General features: G+C 38.2%; 1 protein-coding gene and 1 long non-coding RNA gene across 3 annotated transcripts; one reads left to right on the top strand and one right to left on the bottom strand.

The window, feature by feature from the left end:
• Positions 1-1460: 1460 nt before the first annotated feature.
• Positions 1461-4651, bottom strand: LOC122047978. 2 transcript variants are annotated; one of them, XR_006130698.1, is made up of 5 exons: positions 3965-4651; positions 2605-3768; positions 2402-2535; positions 2117-2195; positions 1461-1704 (listed from the first exon to the last, which is right to left on the bottom strand). It is a non-coding gene; the product is annotated as an uncharacterized LOC122047978 (long non-coding RNA). The 2 variants fall into 2 exon arrangements; XR_006130697.1 differs by lacking the exon at positions 2117-2195.
• A 5120-nt stretch (positions 4652-9771) lies between these two features.
• LOC122048896 (PAN domain-containing protein At5g03700-like) lies at positions 9772-10619 on the top strand. The gene is made up of 3 exons (XM_042610411.1): positions 9772-9891; positions 9943-10124; positions 10220-10619. Exons 1-3 carry the CDS (start codon positions 9772-9774, stop codon positions 10617-10619), a joined length of 702 nt encoding a protein of 233 aa, XP_042466345.1.
• The last annotated feature ends 16161 nt before the right edge of the window (positions 10620-26780 follow it).

Below are 26780 nucleotides of genomic sequence, written 5' to 3'. Positions count from 1 at the left end.
GAGCCCGATCGGCTAGGAATCTGTGGCCGGTCGGTCGAGAGTTATGCCTTCAGCATATGTTGGAGTTGGGTCCCTTTTGCTATCATGATTTTCTTACTTTGACCGTTATATCATCTTGACTCCCTATCCTCAGGTCCTAAACAATGCACCGCTACTGATTAAAAAACAATCGTGGAGGACTACAAAGGGTTTGATGATATCCGAAATGTCTCATATGGGTTGATCTTTATTCATTAGTATTTTTATGAAATTTATTTGATTACACTCTTTAATTCGACTGAAAGAGAGACGTGTGATAATATCCAGAGAGCCCTCGCACGGGCTAATCTTTATTCTTCAATATTCTTTTAAAATTCATTCTATTACACTCTGCAGAGGAGACATGTTTCTCTCCTGTTCAGGTTCCCCCCGTACAGGATCAACTTATGATATTAACCGGCCGACTTAGTACTCACCACCTCTTCTAGAATGCAGCCTGGCAAAATGCCCACAGGATTCCTTCTAATGGTTGTCCCTTAACAGTTTTGTAGAATGTCAGCTGACGATAGATGGAGGCCACGTGGAGATTCCTTAAGACATCCTGAAACTTCGTCGAGAGTTCTTTCGTTATCACATTCCCATCACGTCAATAATGTACCTCATATATCTCTCTTATAAAAAAAAACTTTTCAACAATAATTTTATGAGTTTCATACTTTTTCATGATATATATTTCTTATATTCTACCTTATATATAATTAAATTGTTATAAAAAATTTAATTAATCAAAAAAAGGCATGCTGTTGTTCAACGTATCTTTTTTTAAAGTTTTTTTTACAAATATTAAAAAAAAATCATTTAAGAAAAACTTTTTAAAAAGTTAATTAAAGAAGGAAAGAACCTGGCTCCTTGGTGCCACATCACCGACAGCTCACTGTGGATGCTCTTATAACGGTTGTTTCCTAATACTAATAGCCTCAGGGAGAGCTGGTGGGTGACCTCGTGAAGGTCTAGTTGGTGAGACGACGGTGCACCAGAGTACTTTGCACCATAACCATCTCTTTGCTTTTTCAGGTTTCTATGGAAAATTAGGAATGGTACACAAGTCTGATGAGCCAAAACCCACAGGTCCGAGAATCCAAACTGGGCTCAGATATTATTTTTTTATCCCTTCCAATTTTGTCTTATGCTGAATAAATAAACTAAGTTAATATTTTTTTATTTTGAATAATTAAAATTAAATTTTTTTACTTATATTTATTGCCAAATATATTTCATCCTAGAAAAATAATATTGTTAAGAAAAAATCTCAGGAAAACTAATCGTTGGGACTCACAACAAGTAAAATGATACGTCTATCCTTAAAAATTTTCCTTAAAAATATTATAGCACAAATCGTTGGACTTGAAGGTGCATGATATCTTGACGTTCTAATTTCACCTCTAAATTCCTAATAAACACAAGCAAATACGTTGGACGAATAGAAAACTGCATGCATCCCCACTAAGTTCCAAACAAAGCATAGTTCAGTATAAGTCGCGAATTTCATGACAAGAAATTCCAGGGATCAAGCATCGAAGATCCAGAGTTAGAGTCTCAGTAATATACCTCTTATTTTCCAAGAAAAATTGAGAAGAAAACAGAGGAATAGCTCATACCAACTGTGGCCAACCAAAAAATGCAGTCGCCAGTACTCTGGAAGTACCTCGTGAATTTCTTCCTCCCCTGCAGACGACAACATCAACAATAATATAATACTCTTTTTAACTTCATCTCCAAGAAATTAAGATTTTGTTTTAGCATAATTTGGCACACGCCAGTTGAGATTTAATCGTATAGAATTTAATTTTATCACCCGCTAGTTTAATTACCTCCAAATTTAAATATAATGTATCAATAAAAGATCAACTGAACCGAAATGGTTGTTGCATCACTTAGAACATCAACTTTTTAGTGGATCGACTTCACAATTTTCTAAGAATCATTAAATAACTCTAGCTCCTAAGATATCTTGTATATATTAGTATTGATTACTCATCGTATCGATGAATATATCCTAAAAGAATTGAACTGTGGCTATAATTAACACAAATACAGGATATTTATGCACCTAAATTTGTCTAACTCAGTGTCACACCTCTTAATTGTCTCTAGTGCTCTGACTAGTACTTTCCCTCCCTTTGCTTTTTGGTGTTTCATTTGTTCTCCATGATTGACTAAGAAAATTAAAGGAAGCGTCACCAAGGAGAAAAGAGGAGAGAAAATAAATCGTCTAACTAAATTGATCCTAGAGGATAACAATCAAGACAAATGGTATCATTGGAACTATATATATCAGCACCAACATAATGACATTTACCGCAGCGCTTTTTAGTTTCTAGTGTAAAAATACTAAAAAATGATAAGATAAAATAGATTTTACCTCACTGACCTAATTACTTCTTGGACACATAGTCCAAGACTGTAGCTCGGATAGTAATCGGTGCCAGCCCACATTGGTACTGTATGGGAGGTACACAGTGAAACCATATAATCTCTGTTGTAAATATAATCTCCCTAACAAATATAAATTGCAACATAAGAAATTTAGTTTGTGTGTACATTAAAAATCATACATCAACTTACCAATTTGCGGAAGTGAAAGCTTCGTTTAGGTTTTTTCCACATATTTTTTTTCCGAAGCTAAAGGATACGAACAATAATGGAGTCAAAGGAATGGCCAAAGATCAGAGGTATATACGGCAGCTTCCGTCGGTGGTTGTGACAGTACAACTATACCATTACAATTATTTCAAGTACAATAAAAACATGATCGAACATTCCGAGAATCCTCGGAATATTAGTTCGTTCCACAAAAATGATACTTCTGTGGGCACTGGGGTTGTCTTCGCCATACATAATAATTGCACAGTCAAATTTCAAGTCAAAGTGACCACAAGATTATTTCTGATGTGGAATACAAGACTGTTGGTCATAGTTTCTTCCTCAGCAGGTATAGCTTCTTCCTCTGCCGGTATAGCTTCATTTCCTTCATATTGTTAGATTCCAGTTAATTGTCCTGTTATTCATTCCCTATTAGATTCCCTAACCATTAGGCAATCACTTTCCATAGTTAAATCCAAATGGTCTCCTAACTCAATTCAATGCACACCAATTTAATTTTATTTAGCAGTTTTAACTAAAATATTAGGAATTACTGAGGAGACCATTTGGTGTGCATTGAATTGAATGAGGAGACCATTTGGATTTGGCGATAGAAAGTGACCATTGAATAGTTAAAGAATCTAACAAGGAATGAATAATAGGAAACTAACCGAAATTTAACAATACGAAGGAAATGAAGCTATACCAGCAGAGAAGGAAGCTATACCGGCTGAGAAAGAAGCTATGACCACCTCACAACCAACAGCCTTATATCTCACATGAGAAATAATCTTGCGGATCACCTTGACTTGAAATTTGACTGTGCAATTATTATGTATGGCAAAGGTAAACCCAGTGCCCACAGAACTATCATTCTCGTAGAATGAACTAACATTCCGAGGATTCTCGGAATGTTCGATCATATTTTTCTTGTACTTAAAATGATTGTAATGGTACAGTCACGCTGCAACAGCCGCCGACAGAAGCTTTAATCCTTGAGACTGTAATGGCATCAGTTGGTGTCACAAGAACCCATATTCTCTGTATGAGGCTCAGGTCTTGAAATGTCACCTTATTATGTCCATGATCGTCCGCAACTATGAATAAGACTCACTCACTAAGTGTCACCGTGCTAACACCAAGTACCTAACAGACAAGTATAAAAATAGCTATAAAATCAAACATAACTAAACAAAGTAATGAGCCCAATTAATTAACATTATAATCCAACTCATAATCAATCACAACAAACTTATCTAATCATCAAGTATCTAGCTGATTAATCATTTCAATCATCCAACTCTAATTAACACTGATTAATAAAAACTTAATCAATCATTACCCAATTGTTTTCTCTCCGGCAGCCGACAGGGAGATGGCTTGCACAGTGCTCTTAGCCAGCAGTGGGAGAGACGGCCGAGACAGTAGGGAAGCTACTGTAGGAACCCTTTGCGTGAGCAACGGAGCAAATGTCCGGCGATAGTGCCATCGAGCTAGCTGCTGCCAAGGCTAGCTGCAGGTGGCTGGGGTGGCCGGGACAGTGGCTGAAGGGAGCAACCACGGTGGCTGCCGAGACAGCCTCTGGAATGGGCGCGGCCACGACAAAGGGGGCGGCGGCAGATGGGGAAGGCTTCGGTCAGTGGCGTTGGCGAGCTCCTCAAGGTGGGGCAGCACCGATGAAGGCACACGGGCATTGCACCCTCGGAAAGGAAGTGGACGCGACGTTAGCAACTCACATTGGAGGCGCTGTGGTTGGATGCGACGACACAGCGGCGGCGACCACGCGATGGCGTCGGGCGGCAGTGAAGGTCTAGGGCAGAACGCGCAAGGGGGTGGCGTCGACCCTTCCTTTCGGCGACGGCGACACCAGGCGGGGTTGGCGGTGGCGAAGACGGAGACGACAGAGGGAGAGGGGCAGCGGCGGAGACGGAGACGACAGAGAGGGGCGGCGGCGGCGGATCGGGATCGAGCAAAGGAGGGTTGGGGGAAATGAAGAGGAGAAAGCAAAACTTAGGTTTGTCTAATTATAACTTACGGTTTAATATTTAAGTTAGGTTATTTAATATCATCAACTCCCACTTAAATTTATCTAATTATAATTTAAAATTTAATATTTTAAGTTAGCCAAATTAAATTAACCCCTCAAAATGTGTCATGTATACTCTGCTTAAATTCTAAAAAATATTATAAAATTTGTTTAAGATTATTTCTCAAGTAATACTTAGTATTTAATTGTTGATTCTCATATTTTCCTCTACTAATAAAAATTTGCTATATAAATTTACTATTTTTTCATCCAAGGGTAACAACTAACTGGCACACCCAACATACTCATCCACCCTAGTATCACGAACTAATTTCTAATCATGAGGGATTTAAGGTTCTCTTATAAAACTATAAGATCTCCTTTCAAGTGGAAGTGATGACTTTGTGAGTTATGAGTTCACTGCACTTCCGCTACTTCCACACTGTCGTCTAGTCAACTATGGATAAAATCCATTAGTCAAAAATGATCTTCACAACTACCTCTGAACTTCTTAACACACGCTATCAACAGATCCTCTAACATTTATATAGTGCACTCAGACTGTCCATCTATCTAAGAGTAAAAAGTTGTACTAAAGCGAAACTTCATACCCAAGGTTTGCTGTAAACTCTACCAATCCGTGATGTGAATCGTGGATCTCTACCCGATGTGATACTCATATGTATACCATGAAGTCTAGTGATCTTTCTATAGTATAACTTTGCTAATCGATTTAAAAAATCCGTCATACGGATCGGTAGAAAGTGAGTAGGTTTGGTTAACCGGTCAACGATTATCCAAATCGGATCATGTGCCCTTCATGTCATGGGTAATCCCACAACGAAATCCATTGTGATATGCTTCCATTATCATTTTGATATCTGAATATAAAACAATCATGCTGATCTTTGTTGTTCAGCCTTCACTTACTGACATACCAGACATCGAGCTACAAAATCTACAATGTCTTTCCTTATATTATTTAAACAATAGAGCACTTTAAATCTCTATACATTCGAGTACCCCCGGATGGGTCGCAAATCTAAATCAATGTACTCCCTAGAGTTAGTACTCTCGGTTGGAGTGTGACTCAGGAATACACAATCTCCCACGGAGATAAAAAATCTCATTCTCATCACAAGAAACTCTATCTATTATCCTGAGAAACTCTGCTACATAAAAACCGAAAATGCCTATCAGTATCTTGAGCTCCCTTAATTTACTCAACTATAGGTGACGGAGTAATTATGGATATCAATATGATTCGCTCTGTTAGTCCCTACTTTACTAATCCCAAATCATCCTCAATATTAATCAAACTTGATGGTTTCACAAGCAATGACAGAGAAAAAGGAAATCGTCCATTCTTCTTGACAAAGAGTATCGAAAATGTAATCGAAAATAACTCAATCACGAACTCCGCTCGACTTTCGGATATAAAGCTAAGGAGTTCATTTAGAAACTTATTTAGGTATTCTCAAACTATATAATTATCCGAGCGATATGATGTACTATCCTGATCAGCCTTAATCATTCCTAACAAATATCCTTGACAATCTTGTGATAATAATTTTACGAGCTTGTAGTGTTGAAGTAACATAAATCTCCTCATCTTTGGTTTCAATAAATACCCAAGATAGTTGACCCAGAGGTCGGAATGTGGCCACTCTCACACTGTAGTAGGTTGCGGCATGGTACATGACCTGACCAACCAATCTATGCCTAAGATAATGTCAAATCTCATCGTTCCAGGTACTCAAATATCCACAACACAGGAAAGGATAATCCAAAGTATAAAGGGCCACTTAACATCTTGACTGAGAGTATGTCCATTAAAAAGATTTTACCACAACTCTCACAATTGTGGCCATAAATGCCATCCAACAAATGCCGACAAAAGGTCGAACACTCTGATCTGAAATATATACTTCAAGACATTGAATAATGATTATGTTGTCAAGATCTTGAGCTACTTGATAAAGACAATGTTAGTTGACTCGGCTAATTATTGTCTTGTAACCCATCACACTGCACTTGCTCTACACTTTTCCACCTTACTGTGGATCATATATCCGAATCTACTTTCTAGGGCATCTAACCAAGTACATATAACCCATAAAATAAAGTAAATAGATACACTACTGACCGAGCCAACAACGGTATGCACACTCTAACCCTAACTCAGCTAGTAGTAACTAGAACTGATACTATTGGTGGTATGATAGAAGAAATTTCTTGAGACTGTAATCATTGATCTCCAATAAGTTGTTGACGGGTCCAACCCCTACATCCAACTCGGTATCAGTTGGTGTCACAAAAGAACTCATATTCTATGTATTAGGTTCGGGTCCTGAAATGTCAACTTGTCACGTCCATGATCGTCCGTGACCACAACCATGAATAAGACTGACTCACTAAGTGTCACCATGCTAACACTAAGTTCTTAACAAACAAATATAAAAACTGCTATACAATCCAACATAACTTAACAAAGTAATGAACCCAATAAATTAACCTTGTAATCCAATTCATAATCAATCAGAACAAATTTATCTAATCATCAAGTATATAACTGATTAATCATATCAATCATCCAACTCTAATTAATAGTGGTTAATAAAAGCTTAATCAATGATTACCCAATTCTTTTCTATCTTGCAATGGCAATGAGAGACAGGGAGATGGCTTGCACAGTGCTCTTACCTAGCAGTGGGAGAGGTGGCCAAGATGGTAGGGCAGCTACTGTAGGAACCCTTTGCTTGAGCAACAGAGTAAATGGTCAGTGATAGTGTCGATAGAGCTAGCTGCTACTAAGGCTAGCTGTAGGTGGTTGGCGGTGGCCACGATAATGACTGAAGGGAGCAACCACGGTGGATGCCAAGACAACCCTCTGGAATGGGCGCGACCACAACAAAGGAGGCAATGGGGAATGGGGAAGGCCAACAATGGCACTTGGGTTGTGGTGTTGGCGAGCTCCTCAGGGGGGAGGGGGGGCAGCGCCGATGAAGGCACACAGGCATCGTAAGCTTGGAAAGGAAGTGGGCGCGACGTTAGCAGCTTCTGATTGGAGGCGCTGGGGTTGGATGCGATGACACAGCTATGGCGACCACGCGATGGTGTCGGGAGACAGTGAAGGTCTAGAGCAGAATGTGCAAGGGGGTGGCGTCGACCCTTCCTTCCGGTGACAGTGACACCAAGCGAGGCCAGTGGAAGCTGAGATGGAGACGGCAGATGGAGAGGAGCGGCGATCAAGCGGGATCAGGCAGAGGAGGCTTGGGCGAAATGAGGAGAAAGTAAAACTTAGGCTTATCTAATTATAACTTAGGGTTTGATATTTTAACTTAGGTTAATTAATTTCAATCAACTCCCACTTATGTAACATTCCAAAGAGGCTTTCTCCTAGCCAAATAAATTTAATCCTTAAAAATGCATCATGCAAACTCGGTTTAAATACTGAAAATTTTTATTAAAATTCTATAAGGTTATTTCTCAAATAACACTTATTATTTAATTATCAATTCTCACACACTCAATGAATAATCCATTTATAATTACTCAATGATTATAGATGAATTAAAAGTTGTTGTTCAGTTTGATAAAAATTTGTTTATGTTCATTTAATACTCAATAAATAACTTGTTAAATTTAATAAACAAATTTGAATACATATATATTTAGCTCGTTAATGTTCGAATAATATTCATAAACAACGTTTATAAGAAACATTTGTGTACCATTTGGTGAAACACACATGAGGAGCTTGGTACAGCTAAGCTTGGGAAGCACATCCTAGGGCTCGGATCCTTGAGTCGGAGAAGGATGATGTGGAAGACATCCGAGGGACCGTCGGACGAGGAGCAACGGAGTGGAGCCAAGGGAAGCGAACTTCAAGGCAACGTGAAGGATGTCAATAAAACTCTTATCGACATGTCAAATGGACAAACAAAGTTTTAAAATATAAAACAAGGTTGTATTATCAAGATTATTAACCAAACAAACAAACTTAAAATATAAAAGTTTCATACAATTAAACAAGATTGAAATAAGAAATTGATAACATCTAAACGAATCAACCTCAAGCTCATAAAAAAGAAACAAAGCCAAACTTGAATAGTCATTTCTGTTGGTGTAATTAAGACCAACAGTAAAACTCATATTTTGATGAATGATAAATGGTTTAACATTAGATGTATTTTCTAACTTGTTTATCAAGTGTGCATGACTGAAATACTTGTTGGGACCTGACACTAAGCTGAAGTCCAGTTAGGTATGAAGGACCTGATAACTACATGAGAAGACTAGATAGGCTGATATCTGGCAGAAGTCTAGTTAGGTCTATGAGATCTAACAACTGACTGAAGTCTAGATAAGACATCTGCAAAAAGTCCTGGTAGGTCAAGAGTCAAGTATGTCTGTAATGGTAAGTAAGATAAGCAATGGCAGAGAGTGATCAAGTGAGAACGAGTCCCAGTGGGACTGTAGGTGCTAGTCCAGCTTAGACTCATTTTGAAAGTATTGAGACCATGACTAGATCTTGGTTTTAGTAAGATAGGATCTAATTAATAATGTTGTCTTATTTTTATTGTGTTAATACTATTTTGTAAGATATCTTTATTGTGTGCACTACCGTATTTTACATAAGTTAAAAACATAAGTGTGTGCTCGAGGCCCTAGTAGCTGTGGGGAGGCCCATCGGAGTTGAGCGGATGTGCCCTGAAATTTAAAGACTCATACGAGCTTCAACGTGGATTTGGCATGCATCACATTTTCGCCCTCGAGTTCCTCTGCACCGAGCTCTTGAATCTCAACCTCGCCGTCCTCCACGTTGCCTCCTCGGTGCTCTGGCGCACTGCCATGTCACGGCGCGTACGTTGGGATGCCTCCGTTTCTCTATCTTTTAACGGATGCCTCGTCCTGTCCGACGACAAAACATAGGTGCTTTGGTCTATTGCCCCGATCGACTCCGGAGACAAGATGGTTCTCCTCAACTCGTCGAATATCCAGATGCAGAAGCTAGTGGCATAGTCCGTCATGGTTCTTTAGCAGAGCTTTGATTTTCCGTCTGATACAGTCAACACTTTTCCTCTATTAACGATCTTTTCTCTAGGGATAGAAGGTTATCGATGAAATTGGGGGATATCTACTTCGCTCTTTACATGGATTTACCCGGAGGAGCGCCGCTGATTATGTATTGGAAACACAACGTCTTGGAAGCCAAGACTCAGATTGTCCCCGGTGGGGGAGTGATTTATGCGGGGGTGGGCGAGGGGTTTTTAAGGATGTACCAAACATAGACGACCCCCGTCGACGTGCTCCCCTTCAACACCTTCAATCGGCGAATCACCGGGCTGTGCCGTCTGACTCTAGAATCCGACGGCAACCTCCACGCTTATTATTGGAACGGCTCCATCTGGAACGAGGATCTCCGGGCGATCGCCGACCACTGCGAGATCCCCACATCATGCGACACCTATGGGCTCTGTAACTCGGCCATGGCGGCTGCGATTGCCTAAGGGAGGTCGCCGACGACTTTTGAGCCGCCAAATCGAACGTATTCGGTGTCCTGAGAAGGCAGGGCGTCGACCTGGCGAACGACGAACTGACACAGCATTTAAAGGTGGCGTCTTTGGAGCAGTGCGAAGAGTCTTGCGAGCGGAACTGCAGTTGCTGGGCCGCAATCCACCACAACGTGTCGGGGTACTGCTATCGACTGGACTACCCGATCACTCTGGTGGCGACGAATGAGAGGAAGGTGGGGTATTTCAAGGTGTGGGTGAGCGGCAACGGCGGAAGGACAGTGAAGAAGGCGATGCTGGCGGTGGGTGGTGTTTTGTTCGGAGGAGTAGTGGCGGTTGCTGGATACGGTGTGTGGAAGTGGTGGCGAGGGCGGAGGCTGGTGGCGTACATGGATCTCAATTCGGCATCGTCTCAATTGATTGAGCTCTCCAGCACGTTCAACAATGGCGAATAAGAATCTCAATTCGATTAGGCCATACTGTTTGGAAGTGGCTTTAAATTATTTTTTTCCATTTTAGATTATTTTTATTCGCATTAATAGTAAGCAAAATATAAATATTATATTTCAAAAATTATTTTTTTTAAAAAAAGTTGAAAGATAGTTGTCAAAAATATATATAGTATGTTTACCGTAGGCCACCGCGAGAGGCGGCTGCAAGCTTGAGGCAATCTAGTTGCAAACTCGTATGATTATCGGCTCTGCTATGCTTTGGGTCATACAAGGACAAACAAGGAGTGTTTGCTCTGGAAGGGAGAGACATGTAGTCCCGATCGATTTTGGATGGATAAAAATTGATCCATCCTTGGTGGTAAACAGACTAGTAGTCTAACAAGCGTTGAAAAGCGGCGAAAATGCTCACGGGAGCTAGAAGGAGAGGCAATGAATTGGACAGAGGCCATCCAACTCAACAAGAATCTCAATGAGGTGAGCTTAACTGAGGAAGTTGGGTGGATCTTCAACGAAGACCAAGCTTGATTAACGCAAATCTCGACAGAGCAAAGACCTTTTTGTTGGACCCCGTGGTTGTTTTGATGTGATCAACCAAGTTGGTTAGGTCCTGCTTTGTGTTTGATCCCTGTGTCTGAGTGTGCAAGAGCTTAGGAGCATAGGAAGTCGAGCGGAAGACACAGCTAGCAAGAAGGACGACACGGGAAGGGAGCCGACGGGCTCAGTACGTCCGAAGGATGAAAGAGCTGCGAAAGAGTACACCGGTGGGCAAGAATAACGTGCGCGGCATTCGAGGGACATTAAGCCGGGGAGGAAGGCTGCTCAAGAAGAAGGCCAGAAATTGGATTCGGGTGAGTCCTATTTCGGTTGGCCGGAATCACCTAAAAGAACGGAGCTTCGGAAGTTGAAGCAAAGAAGTAACTGAGCTGGAAAATCTGCTCAAGGCGCTTTCATCATTGCTTGAAGGTGCCTTCACCTTGAAGGCGCCTTCAAGGCTTGATGAAGGCGCCTTCAACTGGTCAAAAGTGACCGTTTGTACACGGATAAAGTTTTATCCGCTGACTCGGTTGGAGGCGCCTTGGACCTCTGTTGGAGGCACCTTGGACCTCCGAGATAGACTTTCCAGGGGCTATAAAAAGGCTTCTAAATCTAGGAATTAGATATCAATTCAGTATTCAACTCTGTAATCAATTCCTAGCAGCTTGTGAGCTTTCTCAATGTGTAAAAAGGTTTCTCCGCCTATAGTAAAGGAGACTTTCTTAGTGCGCGTTTTTCATCGCCCTTGATTAACAACCTTCTTGGTTGTAACCAGGTTAACTCCCGAGTCTCTGGTTTATGTATGTTTCCTTTTTGTTTTATTCTTATTATAGTTGCTTTTATTTTGAGTTGAAAATTCTGAGGAGGGTATAGTTTTTATTCTTCAGGCAATTCACCCCCTCTTGTCGGCCTCCGCTGCACCTACAATTGGTATCAGAGCCAGACCGCCTCAGAAGGACTAACCGCCGACTGAAGCACAACGATCAAGACGATGGCCAGAGTGAATATTCATCCCCCGAAGTTTGACGGAGACTTCACGACATGGAAACGTCGGATGGAGGTATTTTTTAAAACTGACTTCGATATTTTACTAACTATGAAATATGGTTTTGAAGCTCCAAAAGACAAAGAAGAGCATCAGTGGAGCAAGAAGGAGCAAGCCGAGTTTGTCGCCAATGGAAAGGCAGAATTCCACTTGCTTAGCATGCTGCCACCACAAGAGGTAAGTCGGATCGGAAGTTATGACTCCGCGAAAGATCTCTGGGAAAAATTCCTGGAGTTTCACGAAGGTACCTCGAAAGCATAGTTTGCAAAATCGCGATCTGGATCGTAGGATCGTACGATCCTACGATCTGGAAGCCCAAAATTGATCCAGGATCGTGTAGAATCATTTTTGCAGTAGGATCGCAGCAGGATCAATAGGATCGGAACAGAATCGATAGGATCAGAGCAGAATCATAGCAGGATTGATGGAAGCTTTGAGAGGTCATAATTTTTGATTCAGATTGAACCACAGGGCTTATTATATATCAAATCAAAGCTCGTTCAGTGATCTTTAATAAATTTCAAAGTTTATCCTTAACCACCTTATTTCAAACCCAAAAAATATCATTTAAATCCTTTTCGGATGTCTAGAAGATTTTATATTTTTTTATTATATTTTTTTTTCATCTTATTAGGGTTTTAAATTATTTAAACATATGTTTAATTATTTTTGAGTTAGTTTTTTATCAATAATATTCCGTCATTTCTTTTCTCCAGAATAATGAGTTTTTAGATATCTATTGTTTAGTATTATGTGACATTAACCAGTCTTTAGAAGATTATTTCCAGCATTCATATTTGAATCAAAGGATTCAATAGCTTCTGTTATATACGTTAGGTGCTTTGTTGACCTTTAAATAGAATTATCTTATAAATTAAAGAAATATTTTTGACATTGAATGTATTATTATTATTAGATTAATAGAAATTTTATAATATGAAAATATAAATATTATTACTATGTGAGAATGACAGTTGAATTACAAGTTAATTTAAATTTATACATGTAGTAATGTAATTTGAGGTGTTAAGTATAAATGATTGCATATATATACAAAATTAGTTATTTATTTATATGTAAATGAGTTTTTAGGTATTTTTTTCTAATTATCAATCATGTATGATAAGAGTTTTTGGTAGGATCGTACGATTCTACGATCTGATCCTGACCCTAAATCGATTCTGCGTAGGATCGCGATTCTACAAACTATGCTCGGAAGTGAAGCTGGCAAGGCGCGACATCCTCCGGACCCAGTTAACAAACCTTCGGATGAATAACGGCGAAAAGGTAGCGCAACTCCAAGCAAGGATTAAGAAGCTTATAACTCAACTAAGCAATCTTGGAGAAGAAATAACGAGCCGGGACTCGATCCGGTATGCGCTCAACGCCTTCCCCAGAACTCCAGAGTGGGCCTCCTTAGTAGATGCGTACTACATCTCTAAGGACTTTGAGGTAAGTACTTTAGAAAATTTGTTTTCTACTTTTGAACTTCACGAATCTCAAGTTGCAGAGCCCAATGGAGTAGAGAAGACAAGTCAGAACATTGCCTTAAAGGCAAGAATAAACGATTCCGACTCCGAAGCCTCGATCGACGAATCCAAAGCTGCATTAATGGTAAGACGATTTAATAAGTTTTTAAAATCTAACAAATTTAGATCGCAGTTGAGTAAACATCATCAAAAGAGAAGGACAGTCCGTTGCTACAATTGCAACGAAGAAGGGCACGTCAAGGATGACTGCTCGAAAGTGAAGTTCCAGCAGAAAGAAAAGGAAAAGGTAAAGTACAAGAAACCAGAATCCTTCAAGCACAAGAACCTAAAGGCCACTTGGTCTGATTCGTCTTCTTCCGAGTCAGACGTCGAAACCTTCTCGGGATTAGCGCTAATGGCTAACCATCAGCTAGAAGAAGAGTCAAGCTTAGAGATGAACATAGATGAAGGGGGACATCAAAAGAGGAAAGCTGCAGTGAAGGGGGAGCCTCACCAAGTCAGGTGAGTAAGGTACGTAACCTAACCCCGACTCAGTCTTTTCGCTTTATCAAGGCCCTTTCTAAATAAATTAGAAAAGGAAAATGAACATTTGAAGTTAGAGAATGCAAAGTTGAAAGATGAAATTAAAAATTTGAGAACTGATGCATGTTTTAAAACAAAAGTTTTTCAAAAGTCAAAACTTAGGATTTATGGAAAATTAAACTGGTATGTTAAACATCATCACGGTCAACTTAGGAAAATTCCCAGGAACTATATACCCCCTAAGTTTCTAATTAATCCAGTAGAAAGGAACCTCTATTGGGTTCCAAAATCTGTGCTAAATTAATTTTTTTTTAAATTGAGACTTTCAGAAGAAAAATTAAACGTTAAAATTTCTTTATGAGACTTTGTCTAAGGAAGTGGGTGTTGCTCCAATAACCAAGAAGGTCTAGTGCCTCACCACGACCTGGAAGCTGAAATATTGAAATAAACTGTTTAATTAACTTTCTGAAAAAGCATTAAAACTAGAATTAAATAATGCTTTGAAAGTTCTTCAAACATTTAAAAAAAAATAATTCTAAAAATTCATTTTTACTTAGAAATTATCTTGGAATAATTCTAAAAATTAGTTTACTTGGAATTTTTTTGGAAGATTCCAAATTTTTTTTTTATTTTTGGAAAGATTCATCTTGTTCAGAAATTTTTCTAACTTAACAATTTGCTAGGTATTTTTAAATATCATATTCTTACCCCGTTTTTGTTGTGATCAAAGGGGGAGAGAAAGGTATAAGTTTAGGGGGAGAGAATTTTTTTTCAAAACTCTGAGTTTTAAAAATATTTTTGAGAAATTCTATTTAAACTCTTAATTAAATAGTTGCAATTTATTTTAATTGCAAATTTATACTTAACATGTTAGTTTAGTAATTTTCTTTAAAATTACTGTTTGTTTATTTTTACCCTAACTTGAACTTGGGTTGATGCACATAAAAAAAGGGGAGATTGTTGGACCCCATGGTTGTTTTGATGTGATCAACCAAGTTGGTTAGGTCCTGCTTTGTGTTTAATCCCTGTGTCTGAGTGTGCAAGAGCTTAGGAGGGCAGGAAGTCGAGCGGAAGGCGCAGCTAGCGAGAAGGACGGCACGGGAAGGGAGCCGACGGGCTCGGTACGTCCGAAGGACGAAAGAGATACGGAAGAGTACACTGGTGGGCGAGAAGAACGTGCACGGCGTTCGAGGGACGTTAAGTCGAGGAGGAAGGCTGCTCGAGGAGAAGGCCAGAAATTGGGTTCGAGTGAGCCCTATTTCTGTTGGCCGGAATCACCCAAAAGAACGGAGCTTCGGAAGTTTAAGCAAAGAAGTAACTAAGCTGGAAAATCTGCTCAAGGCGCCTTCATCATGGCTTGATGGCGCCTTCATCATGGAAAATTATCTGTTCAAGGTGAAGGCGCCTTCAAGGCTTGATGAAGGCGCCTTCAACTGGTTAAAAGTGACCGTTTGTGCATGGATAAAGTTTTATCCGCTGACTCGGTTGGAGGCGCCTTAGACCTCTGTTGGAAGCTCCTTGGACCTCTGAGATAGACTTTCCAGGGGCTATAAAAAGGTCCCTGAAGCTAGGAATTAGATATCAATTCAGTATTCAACTCTGTAATCAATTCCTAGTGGCTTGTGAGCTTTCTCAGTGTGTAAAAAGGCTTCTCCGTCTACAGTAAAGGAGACTTTCTTAGTGCACGCTTTTCATCGCCCTGATTAACAACCTTTTTGGTTATAACCAGGTTAACTCCCGAGTCTCTAGTTTATGTATGTTTCCTTTTTGTTTTATTCTTATTATAGTTGCTTTTATTTTTAGTTGAAAATTCTGAGGAGGGTATAGTTTTTATTCTTCAGGCAATTCACCCCCCTCTTGCTGGCCTCCGCTGCACCTATACTTTTCCCTTCGCGAGGGAGAACCACAAGGGATGAAATTGTTTCCTTCAAATGTATAAAGTGATTTGGAAGCTCTTAAAATCGATAAAAAATGGATATACACTACTTGTAGTATTTGCGAGAGCAGGGGGGGTTATACAATAGCTAGGGTTATACTAGCCAAACTAGCTATTAGGGTGAGACAAAATTGAACGTACCAAAATTAGTGCATCGCGAGTAAAACCAGGCGAGTTTAAGGACACTTAGTCTTATATGGAACTCTTAATATACGATCGGTCGGACAAAGATCGAATGAATATAAGACTCTCTATATACACTCAACTGGGCAAAGCCCGGACGAGCTTAAGGGTACTTAACCTTATATGGAACTCTTAATATACGATCAGCTGTGCAAAGATCGAACGGATATAAGGCTCTCTGTATAAGCTCAACCGGACAAAGCCCGGACGAGTTTAAGGATACTCAGCCTTATATGAAACTCTTAACATATGATCGGTCGAATGAAGGACGAGCGGTTGGAAGGCTCTTTGTGTACACTTGACCGGGTAAAGCCCGGACGAGCTTAAGAATGATCAGCCTTATATAGAACCATTAACATATGATCGGTCCGACGAAGGCCGAGCAAATAGAAGGCTCTGTGTACATGCTCGGCTGAGCTGGGCCCAGGCGAACTAAGAATACTTAGCCTTATATACAGAATTTTCAACATATGATCAGTCAAACGAAGGCTGAACGAATAGAATGTATTCTCAAAGTACGATCATCTTACCAACCGATTGAAATATGCTCCACAAAAGGTATTTTCAAAGTACGATCAGCTTATTAACTAATTGGCAGCTCACTGACTGATCGGACTATATTCAACAGAAGATACCCTAAGAATATGACGGACCCAGGAAGTGGTCAAAATATACGATCGGCGCAATAATCGATCGGTATGCATGAAGTAAAGCATGTTCTCTAAATGTTTCGGCTCAATGATCGACCAAAGCACATTGCATGAGCAGTATTCTATTCGGGCGGCCGGCTCACCTGTCAGTTATAATGAAACTATTAGACAAGCAACCGACAACATTCTCATAGCCTGACAAGCTTAGTGGGGAATATATTTTAGAAATTGTTGGTGCAGTAGAGGCTAGCAAGAGGGGGGTGAATTGCCTGAAAAAAATAAAGTATACTCTCCTCAGAATTTTCAACTCAAAATAAAAGCAACTATAATAAGAATAAGACAAAAAGGAAACAGAAATAAACCAGAGACTCGGGAGTTAACCTGGTTACAACCAAGAAGGTTGTTAATTTAGGGCGATGAAAAGCACGCACTAAGAAAGTCTCCTTTACTGTAGGCGGAGAAACCTTTTTACACACTGAGAAAGATCACAAGCTGCTAGGAATTGATTACAGAGTTGAATACTGAATTGATAATTAATTCCTACCTCCAGGGGCTTTTATATAGCCTCTGGAAAATCTATATCGAGGGTCTAAGGCGCCTCCAACTGAGGTCCAAGGTGCCTCAGGTCAGGTGAACGGATAAAACTCTATCCGCAGCGCAAACAGTCATTTTGACCATATGAAGGCGCCTTCATCAAGCCTTAAAGGCGCCTTCATCAAGCCTTAAAGGCGCCTTCAAGGTGAAGGCGCCTTCAAGGTGAAGGCGCCTTCAAGCCATGATGAAGGCGCCTTGAGCAAGTTTTCCAGCACACTCGCTTCTCTGCTTCTGCTTCCGAAGTTCCGTTCTTTTGGGTGATTCCGGCCAATCGAAATAGGGCTCACCCGAACCCAGTTTCCGGCCTTTTCCTCGAGCAGGCTTTCGTCCCGGCTTAACGTCCCTCGAATACCGCGCACGTTCTTCTCGCTCACCAGTGTACTCTTCTGCAGCTCTCTCATCCTTTGGACGCACTGAGCATGTCGGCTCCCTTCCTGTGTCGTCCTTCTCGCTAGCTGTGTCTTCCGCTCAATTTCCTGCCCTCCTAAGCTCCTGCACACTCAAACACAGGGATCAAACACAAAGCAGGACCTAACCAACTTGGTTGATCACATCAAAACACCCACGGGGTCCAACAGAAACTTCTTCATTAATCAAGCGGTTACAACCACATTCTCTTGCGAGCATCTCATGGAGTCATAAACGACAAAAGAAGAGTACATCTAAGGTAGAAAAAAGATTCCTCAGCTGAATATCGCAGGAGCTCTAGGTTGTACTTCCCTCATTCTCTAACAAACTCGCAAGTACCGGGGGACCACCTCACGATCACAGAGGTTATGTGAGGTGGCATAAAAAGGGGATCCTCTCCGCTGGCAAGGTACGCAATCACTAGCATATGAACTCTATTCTCTCTAAATATCTTCTGCTGCTTCTATTTTCTTATTCTTCTCCATCGAATCCGGACTAACTTGAGAGTCGGAGAGCCTTGCAAGGGATCCCCACCTCGATCTTGGTCATTAACGCTTTGTCGAATCATCAGACTGTGTGCAGGTGCAAAAGGAAAGCTCTTCTCTAGCAAGCGCAAGTCTCACTCTCATTATCCACTAAGTCGTCGTTATCACTAACGCATCATCTACCGACTATTAGACAGGATCACTCACCATTTTCAAAGTGAAGCAATTCCTACAAGAAATAGACAACAAGTGTGCGACATTTTCAAAAAAATGATCACATACTCATATTTATGTTGTAAATTCAAACTCTTATCCAGATTTCATATCTTTAAATTTTGGAAATTCCAAAAAATAGGCCAGGAAACTAAGATCGGACAATTTTATCTACAAAATGGCAACGACAAATAAAAGCTAACAAAAGGTAGTCAAAAACATAATGATAGATCATTGAGGAACATATATATATATATATATATAAGATAATTATCTCCAAAAACCAAAATCAATTGTAATGTTCTCCCTGAGAAGTATCGGTAAAAGGAGATGAGTAGATGAAACGATATATATCAATACATTAGATAGGTAGGCTTAGGGTTCTATAAATCAAAAGCAGGAATCACGAAAAAAATTAGCAAAATAATGTGGGGACTAAAAAAAAGGGAGCCCTTTCGTATCCTATAAACATGGTATTTTAGTTTCTATTTTGGTAAAATTTTATGATTAAAATATTAGTGGATCATATTAAAATTGTGCTATCCATTTATATAAATAAAATATGATTATAGTTTAAAATATAAACAAAGATAAGATAATGAGTTATTATAATGAGTATTTAAATAAAAATGAGTGAAATGAATTGTTTAGCTAACACTTTTATTTTATGATTTTTTAAATATATAAGTATCAACGTGAACTAGCAAATAATCCAAAAAATGAGATGAACTGACCATTTTCCTGCAAATGGTCTTGGATGCCTAGTTTATAATTGAAACTGTGAATTGATAAAATTGGGAACACATAATTTTTTTTAAAAAAATTAGCATATAAGATTTAACTTGCTCTTCAATTACTTGTTTGATGTTATGTATAATACTCTCCAAATCATGCTACTCTGTCCAACATGTGCGAATGAATCTCATGAATTCACTCTGTGACTGTTTATCATTTCACACCCATCAAACGATGTATCATGTTCATCTTCATGAATCTCGTGAGTGCAGATGTTTTGAACTGTTTTTTTTTTTAAAATGCAGGGGATAGAATTAACTTTCAGCATAAGAAAGATGTTTGCACACATCACCAAACCAATATTGGTTAAGGAAATCCTTTGGTCTTATATAGTACAGAAATTAAATTACGCATACAACACAAATAATTCAAATTATGCAAGAAATGCACTTTCCCAATAGTATATAAACTACAAAACGAAGCTTAGGCCTTGGGCCCCCAAGTCCTGGAAATCTTTAGTTCTTCGTTCTGTACCCTCTTATGCCTTTCCCCAAACGCTGAAGTTGCAGGGCAAGAAATATGCTTCTTGTAACTGGACAAATCTTCATCCGCAGACTAGAAGCTAGGCAATGGATTTACATTGGCATGCCTGCGTAAAAGTGAATAAACACAATGAACACATATTTCAACAGTGAAATCAAAGTTAGTGACCAAAATACAAAAGAGAAAACCACAAAGATTTCTACAAGCATCATAATTAGCTGTAGTCTTATCTTAATGTCGCTTATTTTGATGTATAACTGCAAACATAAAAAAGATGCCTGAACACATAGCCAAATCAATTTTAGTTAAGGAAATCCTTTGGTCTTATAGTACACGAAATTAAATTAAGCATACAACACAAATAATCCAAATTATGCAAGAAATATACTTTCATTAACAATATTTATTCAGACCAAAATCGGAAGGAAAATAATTAATAAATCACTAATCTTTATAAAAAAACTCACAACAACAAGAAGAAGACGCACCTTCAGCGGAAGAAAACAAAATTCAACTTGAATTCTCATCATCTGTTTCATTCTTCAGCATTGGCATGCCCTCAACTATTGATCCCTCTACATCAGTTCTTATTAACACAATATCTATTCCATTTACATCACCAAATAACGATTGTGTACTAGAAAAACTATTATGAATGAAATGTGTTGTATCAAAATCATCTTCATCTCCCATATTATATATATCTCTAGGTGTGTGACGAATGACACAATTCCAATCCTGATCTTTTGGATCACATACATAATAAACCATTTGTGCTTGTGAAACCAAAATAAAATGTTCGTGTTCTTCACGTTCTCCTGTATGTATCAAGCGTGAAAAGTTCACCATTTCAAATCCTAGCGGATCAATTTTGACTCCATTAATAATATTAACCCAATCACATCGAAAAAGAATGATTCGTCCACGACCATCATAATCAAGTGAGATAACATCAATTAATCGATCATAATAGTTTGACTCGTGATCATCATTATCATGAGTAGACTACACCATGACCCTGCTATTCTGCACTTTTTGTTTTGTTCATATTCCACTGTGCGAAATGTGAAACCATTTATATTAAACTCATGATAACGAAATGCTACAGAATTTGGACCACATGAAAATGCTCTTAGATCTAAGTAGAACCGTCAATTTGGGTTGGGCCTATCGAGTTGACTCATCCTGCTAAACAATTTAAGCGGGTTGGATTGAAATTTTATCAACCCCAGTCCGTCGCGGGCCGACCCGCCTAGGCCCGTGACCCACGTGGGTCGACCCGCGATGGGCTTGGGTTGGCCCGCGGGTTGAGAAACACATGTAAGCTAAATTTTATGTCAATTTATTATCTTTCTTTGTTATAATTTTGAAATAAAAATAGTATTTTTATCTCACATAAGTACTCATTTGTCTTCATTTATATTAAAAATACATGTTTATGGATATATTTGATTGATGAAACCTTTCTGAGATAAAACGTTGAAGATATGAAATACTTTTTTAATTTTTTTTTAAAAATTGATGGGCCCGCGGGTTGGCCCACCAAACCCGTAACCCGCCTTAGATTGAGTTGGGTTGGAAATTTCCTAACCCGCCAAGTCGACTGGTTGGCCCGCCCCGCCCTGCCAAATGATTGGCCCACCACGGGTCGACCCGTGCCCCGCCACAGGTTGGCCCATTAGACAACTCTAGATCTAAGTCATTAATTTGTTCATGTGTTCAATCAACCTACAATATACAAATAATTTCAATAATTATCATATATCAATCTTAAAAAAATTGATCTATTTATCGATGAACCTATGATGTACAAATACATAATCATAAATTACTTACTCTTTTTGCAAACCAGTCCGTAAATTGCATTCGTACCAAATCATCCAACTCATAATTAGTTAGAGGACGACCATATCTATGCCTTCTCTTCAACTCATTCTTAAATTATCTGTTCAATGGTAGTATGAACTATAAGTTAGAAACTTTCATTGATGATAAAATTAATAAACAAAATAAATTTTTAGAAAATTATACTTACTGACGATATGGGTTCAACGTTGTCCAGTTAGAAAGGATATATCTATGAGCTTGATTTAGAGTTTTAACATCCAAAGTGACTACTTGGCACCCTTTTGTAGGTCGTCCCACTTGTGGAAACATTGGGAATGAAAGAAACTGAACATTTGTTGTCTCTTTGTGTCTTGTTTCATTATTATAGAATGAGTTGTCACCCTCTAATTAAATACCAAGAACAAAATATAACATATTCATCTGCCAAATATGTCTATGCAATGTTTGCCTCTAGTCGTGCTCGGTTTCTAACAAAATTTTTAAGTTTACCAAGATATCTTTCTATCGGATACGCCCATCGATAATGTACCGGTCTGGCTACTCTTGCCTCGTATGCTAAATGTACCACCAAATGCACCATTATTGTGAAAAAAAGATGGTGGAACAAGTCTTTCCAACTCACACGAAGCCAATATAACCCCTTCTTCAACTGTAACTCATCTTCTCTTAAGGACTTTCCACACACTGTCTTAAAATATTTAAACAAAATGATTAATGGAGCAACTACATTTTTTGACAACACTCAGACGAAGAGCAATTGGAAAGAAATATTTCATAATGACATGACAATCATAACTTTTTAAACCCATAATTCTACAACGTCCAACATCAACATACTTGCAATATCAGATGACATACCATCAAAGACACGAATATCTTTAAGAATCGAACAAAATATTTTCTTCTCGGGTTTACTCAAAGAATAACAAGCAGTTGGAAAATAATATGCATTATCCAGTTGTTTTTGTAGCCATAATTGTTTCTTAATGCCTAAAATTTTCAAATATTTGTGTGCGACAACATTATTTTTACTCTTGGTTGGATCATTTAAAAGTGTGTCAAGGATATTGTCACAAACATTTTTTTCAATATACATGGGATTCAAATTATATCTGATCAAATTAAACTCCCAATAAGGAAGAGTAAAAAATATACTTCTTTTTCACTACATTTGTTCAATTGACCCCAATATTATTCGTATAGTTGGCTTCGATGCATTACTCTTACCATATAGGACATTTTTGTTTAGAGTCATTTTAAGAACATCAGATCTAGACAACGGAGACAGATCTAACTCACGTAGCTCTAGCTTGCCATAACTAGCCATTGTTCGAATTTTTGCATCTGGAGATAAGAAGCAACGGTGCCCTCTGAATGACCACGTCTTGCCATTCTTTAAGTACACCGCATCTGGCCCCCAGGGCGTAGCGCAGACGGTGGGCGCATGGTATCTCTGGCGTAATGGCCAGGGGTCGATTCTCAGGAACTGACGACCTAGGGTTTACCCCGCCATGCGCCTATGGCCTGTGTACCTGCATGAACCTCCCTCCATATCCGTGGGGCCGTCATTAGGGGGGCCGCTAAGGTAGCGGATTTACTTTTTTTTTTTTTTTTAAGTACACCGCATCTGTCTTATCAGCACATGTTGGGCATGCATTCTTCGCGCATGTGTTCCATCCAGACAAATATCCCAAACCAAGAAAATCAGTGACTGTCCAAAGTAATGCAGCGCACATTTGAAACATTTCTTTGCTGCAAACATCATATGTTAGTATCTCATTTTCCCATAAATCTTTTAGCTCAACCACTAAAGGTTGTTAGTACACATCAATATCATTTCTAGGTGTTTTTGAGCCTAGAATTAAGGTGGATAAAATAATTGAATGAGGTTTCATGGATTCCCAAGGTGGTAAATTGTAAGACATCAAGACAATAGGTCAAGTACTGTGTGACACACTTTGATTTTTAAACGGATTAAAACCATCAGCAGCAAGTCCTAATCATACATTTCGAGGATCAGATACAAAGTCACAATGTCATTCATCAAATGCCTTCCATGCTTGTGAATCAGCTATATGCCTTAGAATTCCATCTAAACCCCGTTTCTTAAAATGTCATTACATTTTTTCATCTGTCTTAAATGACATGAATAATTGTTGTAATCTTGGGTTTAAAGGAAAATACCAAAATATCTTGGTTTGAGTCTTCACCAAAAGACTTTTTTTCCCCGCCTTTACTTGACTTCTTGGTTGGTTTCTGCAAGTCCTTCCATCTTGAGAGCTTACACACTTTGCAAGCTTGTTCATTCTTGCCCCAAAATAAATCATGCAATCATTTGTACAATCATGTATTTTTTTCATATCGAAGCCCTAGTTTAGAAATTAATTTTTTAGTCTCGCGTAAAAAGTGTTAAGTACTGGTGCTTCAGATGGAAGTGCTCAACGAAGAAACTCCAATAATGTCGTGAATGATTTTATCATTCCATTTCCCACTTACTTTCAACTTAAATAACTCAACAAGAAACACCAATTTTGAAAATTCAACATCCAACATATAGTGGTTGTTTAGAATCATCTAACAATCGATAAAAATCTTCTACATTAGAGTCATACCCCATATGACGTGTTGATGCACCAACGTAGTTCTCATTATTCATAAACGATTCTTCAGGAATCCCAAGTGCTTCACGTATCATGTCTTGTATCATAGGTTCATGATTAGCCATACTAGAAACCTCCTTAGAAGAAGTCGGAAGATTGTTGCTTACACTATCATGAGATTGTATAATAAGTTTTTCTCTATGAAAACTCCAAATACGCTAATCTCGTAAAATACCATTTATCAACAGATGTTCATGTATTATCTGACTATTATGATTCAATGAGTTTGTGCATTTGCGACAAGGACACCGTTTTGTGACTTCATCATTTGTGTCATCAAATGTGTAACGTAGAAAAGTATAGGACTCCTACTTGATATTCAAGACTACCATGGGGATAGTCCATCCAAACCTTCCCCATTCAAACCTATTAAATTATTTTTACTAATTCAAATGCATATATTTATATAATAATGAATGCAGCAAACATTAAATGAGATAATAAAGTAAAATCATACAAAGAATTTTAAATATCTACACTAAACTAATCGAGTACAATAATTTTTAAACTTTATTGAATGCAATATAATTCCACTCAAATCAATTAATATCACATTCTATATTGTTTCTAAACTAACTAAATTATCCCCAACATTGTCCACAAAAAGATATTTTTCGTTTAATAAATATGTTTGAGGTCTACAATAAGTTTTAGAACATGTATATTCTACTATATATGTGCTATAAAATAGATTTCTCAACCTCGAAAACAATTTTGTACGTTCAATTTCAAAATTTTGGAAACTATCAATTAGGGATTAACTTATGATCCCAGCGCAAGCCGGCCTAATTCGATGGAGGAAAAAGAAGAAAAAGGAGGATAAGTGGAGGAGGAAGGCTTATGATGAGTGATTACTGGTCGGCGATGTCGCTTACTCTGCTCTCCTTCGAGTCACGTTGCCCACACAAAGGCTGTCGCACGCTACTTCTGGGAAAGCGAAGGGTAGAATCATATTCCTCATGCGAGAGAATAGCCAGCCTGGCTCTCATTAATTCAGTATACAATTTAATTAATGGAAAATCTATTTCAATATATATCAAAATTTTAGTTAGTTTTCATTCTCAAATTTATTTAGCGTGTTTGTATATTTTATTTCAAAATGAGAACTTTATTAGTTATTTCATTAATTAAAATATGTGATGATGACTTTGATAATGATCATGCGCAAGTATTACGTTGCATGTATTTATTTTATAAATTTTTGATAAAGATAAAAAATAAAATTATTAATAAATTTTGAAATTATTTTCAGTATGAAAATTAAAAAAAAATGTTAACATAATTTAATTTTAGATTTTATCAAATTAATTGAGAATTTATTAGTAAAGACCCGTATTCTTAATTAAATAGTAAAAAAAAAGCAATTGTGATCATCATCAACTTGGAATTTAATTATTAGCAATGGCACCAAACATGTATCAAAGTACCTTAATATAAAATTGTGAATCACATATTCAGAAACAAAACTGTGAATCACATCTATTAAATAATTTTTAATGAAATTAGAAGATGGATTCCATAAGTATTACTTGTACAAGTGAGTTAATTCCTGATGATAGAGAAGCCAACAACGATGCAGAACTTGGATTGTTATTATTTTTTAAGAATCTCGATTGGAATGTTGGATTTTTAAGGAACAAGGAGAAGGATTCATGATCAGTTGCTTGTATGTAAGGCGTAGGGTTAAAAATTGGAGAAATTTGGATATTAACAATAAGCAAAAGGCGATATGTTAAAAAAATATATGTGAGTTTGTATATACGGTTTTATTGACCACTTTAAAAAGTCTAATAAACTGTTGCCAAACATAAAATTGAATCGGTTTACCTTAAATTTTATGACGTTTAGAACGGTTTTAAATAATATTATAATTAATTAGCTTGATCAGTTTTCCAACCGCTTCTATTACTCCTACTTTTTACAAGCGGTTTCATTTAACTGCACTTATTGTCGCCCGCTATATGTATTTAGAGCGGTTAAACAAACACTCTGGGAAGACAGATCCTAAAACATTATTTTTTTTAGTAAAGTATTGTTCTTGATGAACGAATCAACATTCCGAAGATTGTTGGAATGATCGATCATATTTTCGTTGTACCTACAACCGACATTCCTCCCATCTCAACCAGTGAAAAAGAAGAAGAAGAATGAGATCGAAAGAATCGGAGAAATAAAGAAAATGAGATGGGGAGAAATACCGTGAGTGATCAAAAGAAAGGAGAAATATATATACCTCCAGTCCGATGTGACCGCATATCACACACACTTTGGCGCTCAAATACTAGTTATAGTATTAAAATTTAAAATTAAAGTAAAGA

This window comes from Zingiber officinale, chromosome 2B (genome assembly GCF_018446385.1).
Source record: "Zingiber officinale cultivar Zhangliang chromosome 2B, Zo_v1.1, whole genome shotgun sequence".
NCBI classification, from domain to species: domain Eukaryota; kingdom Viridiplantae; phylum Streptophyta; class Magnoliopsida; order Zingiberales; family Zingiberaceae; genus Zingiber; species Zingiber officinale.
Note: the sequence above shows the minus strand (reverse complement) of the source record. Positions and strands in the feature narration are given on the sequence as shown.

What these genes read in the sequence shown, in the direction of transcription:
- LOC122048896 (XM_042610411.1), top strand. Translation starts at nt 9,772, where the DNA reads ATGAAATTGGGGGATATCTACTTCGCTCTTTACATGGATTTACCCGGA. An exon ending in AGATTGTCCCCGGTGGGGGA is followed by an intron (nt 9,892 to 9,942) that starts GTGATTTATGCG and finishes TACCAAACATAG; the next exon opens with ACGACCCCCGTCGACGTGCT. An exon ending in ACATCATGCGACACCTATGG is followed by an intron (nt 10,125 to 10,219) that starts GCTCTGTAACTC and finishes TGTCCTGAGAAG; the next exon opens with GCAGGGCGTCGACCTGGCGA.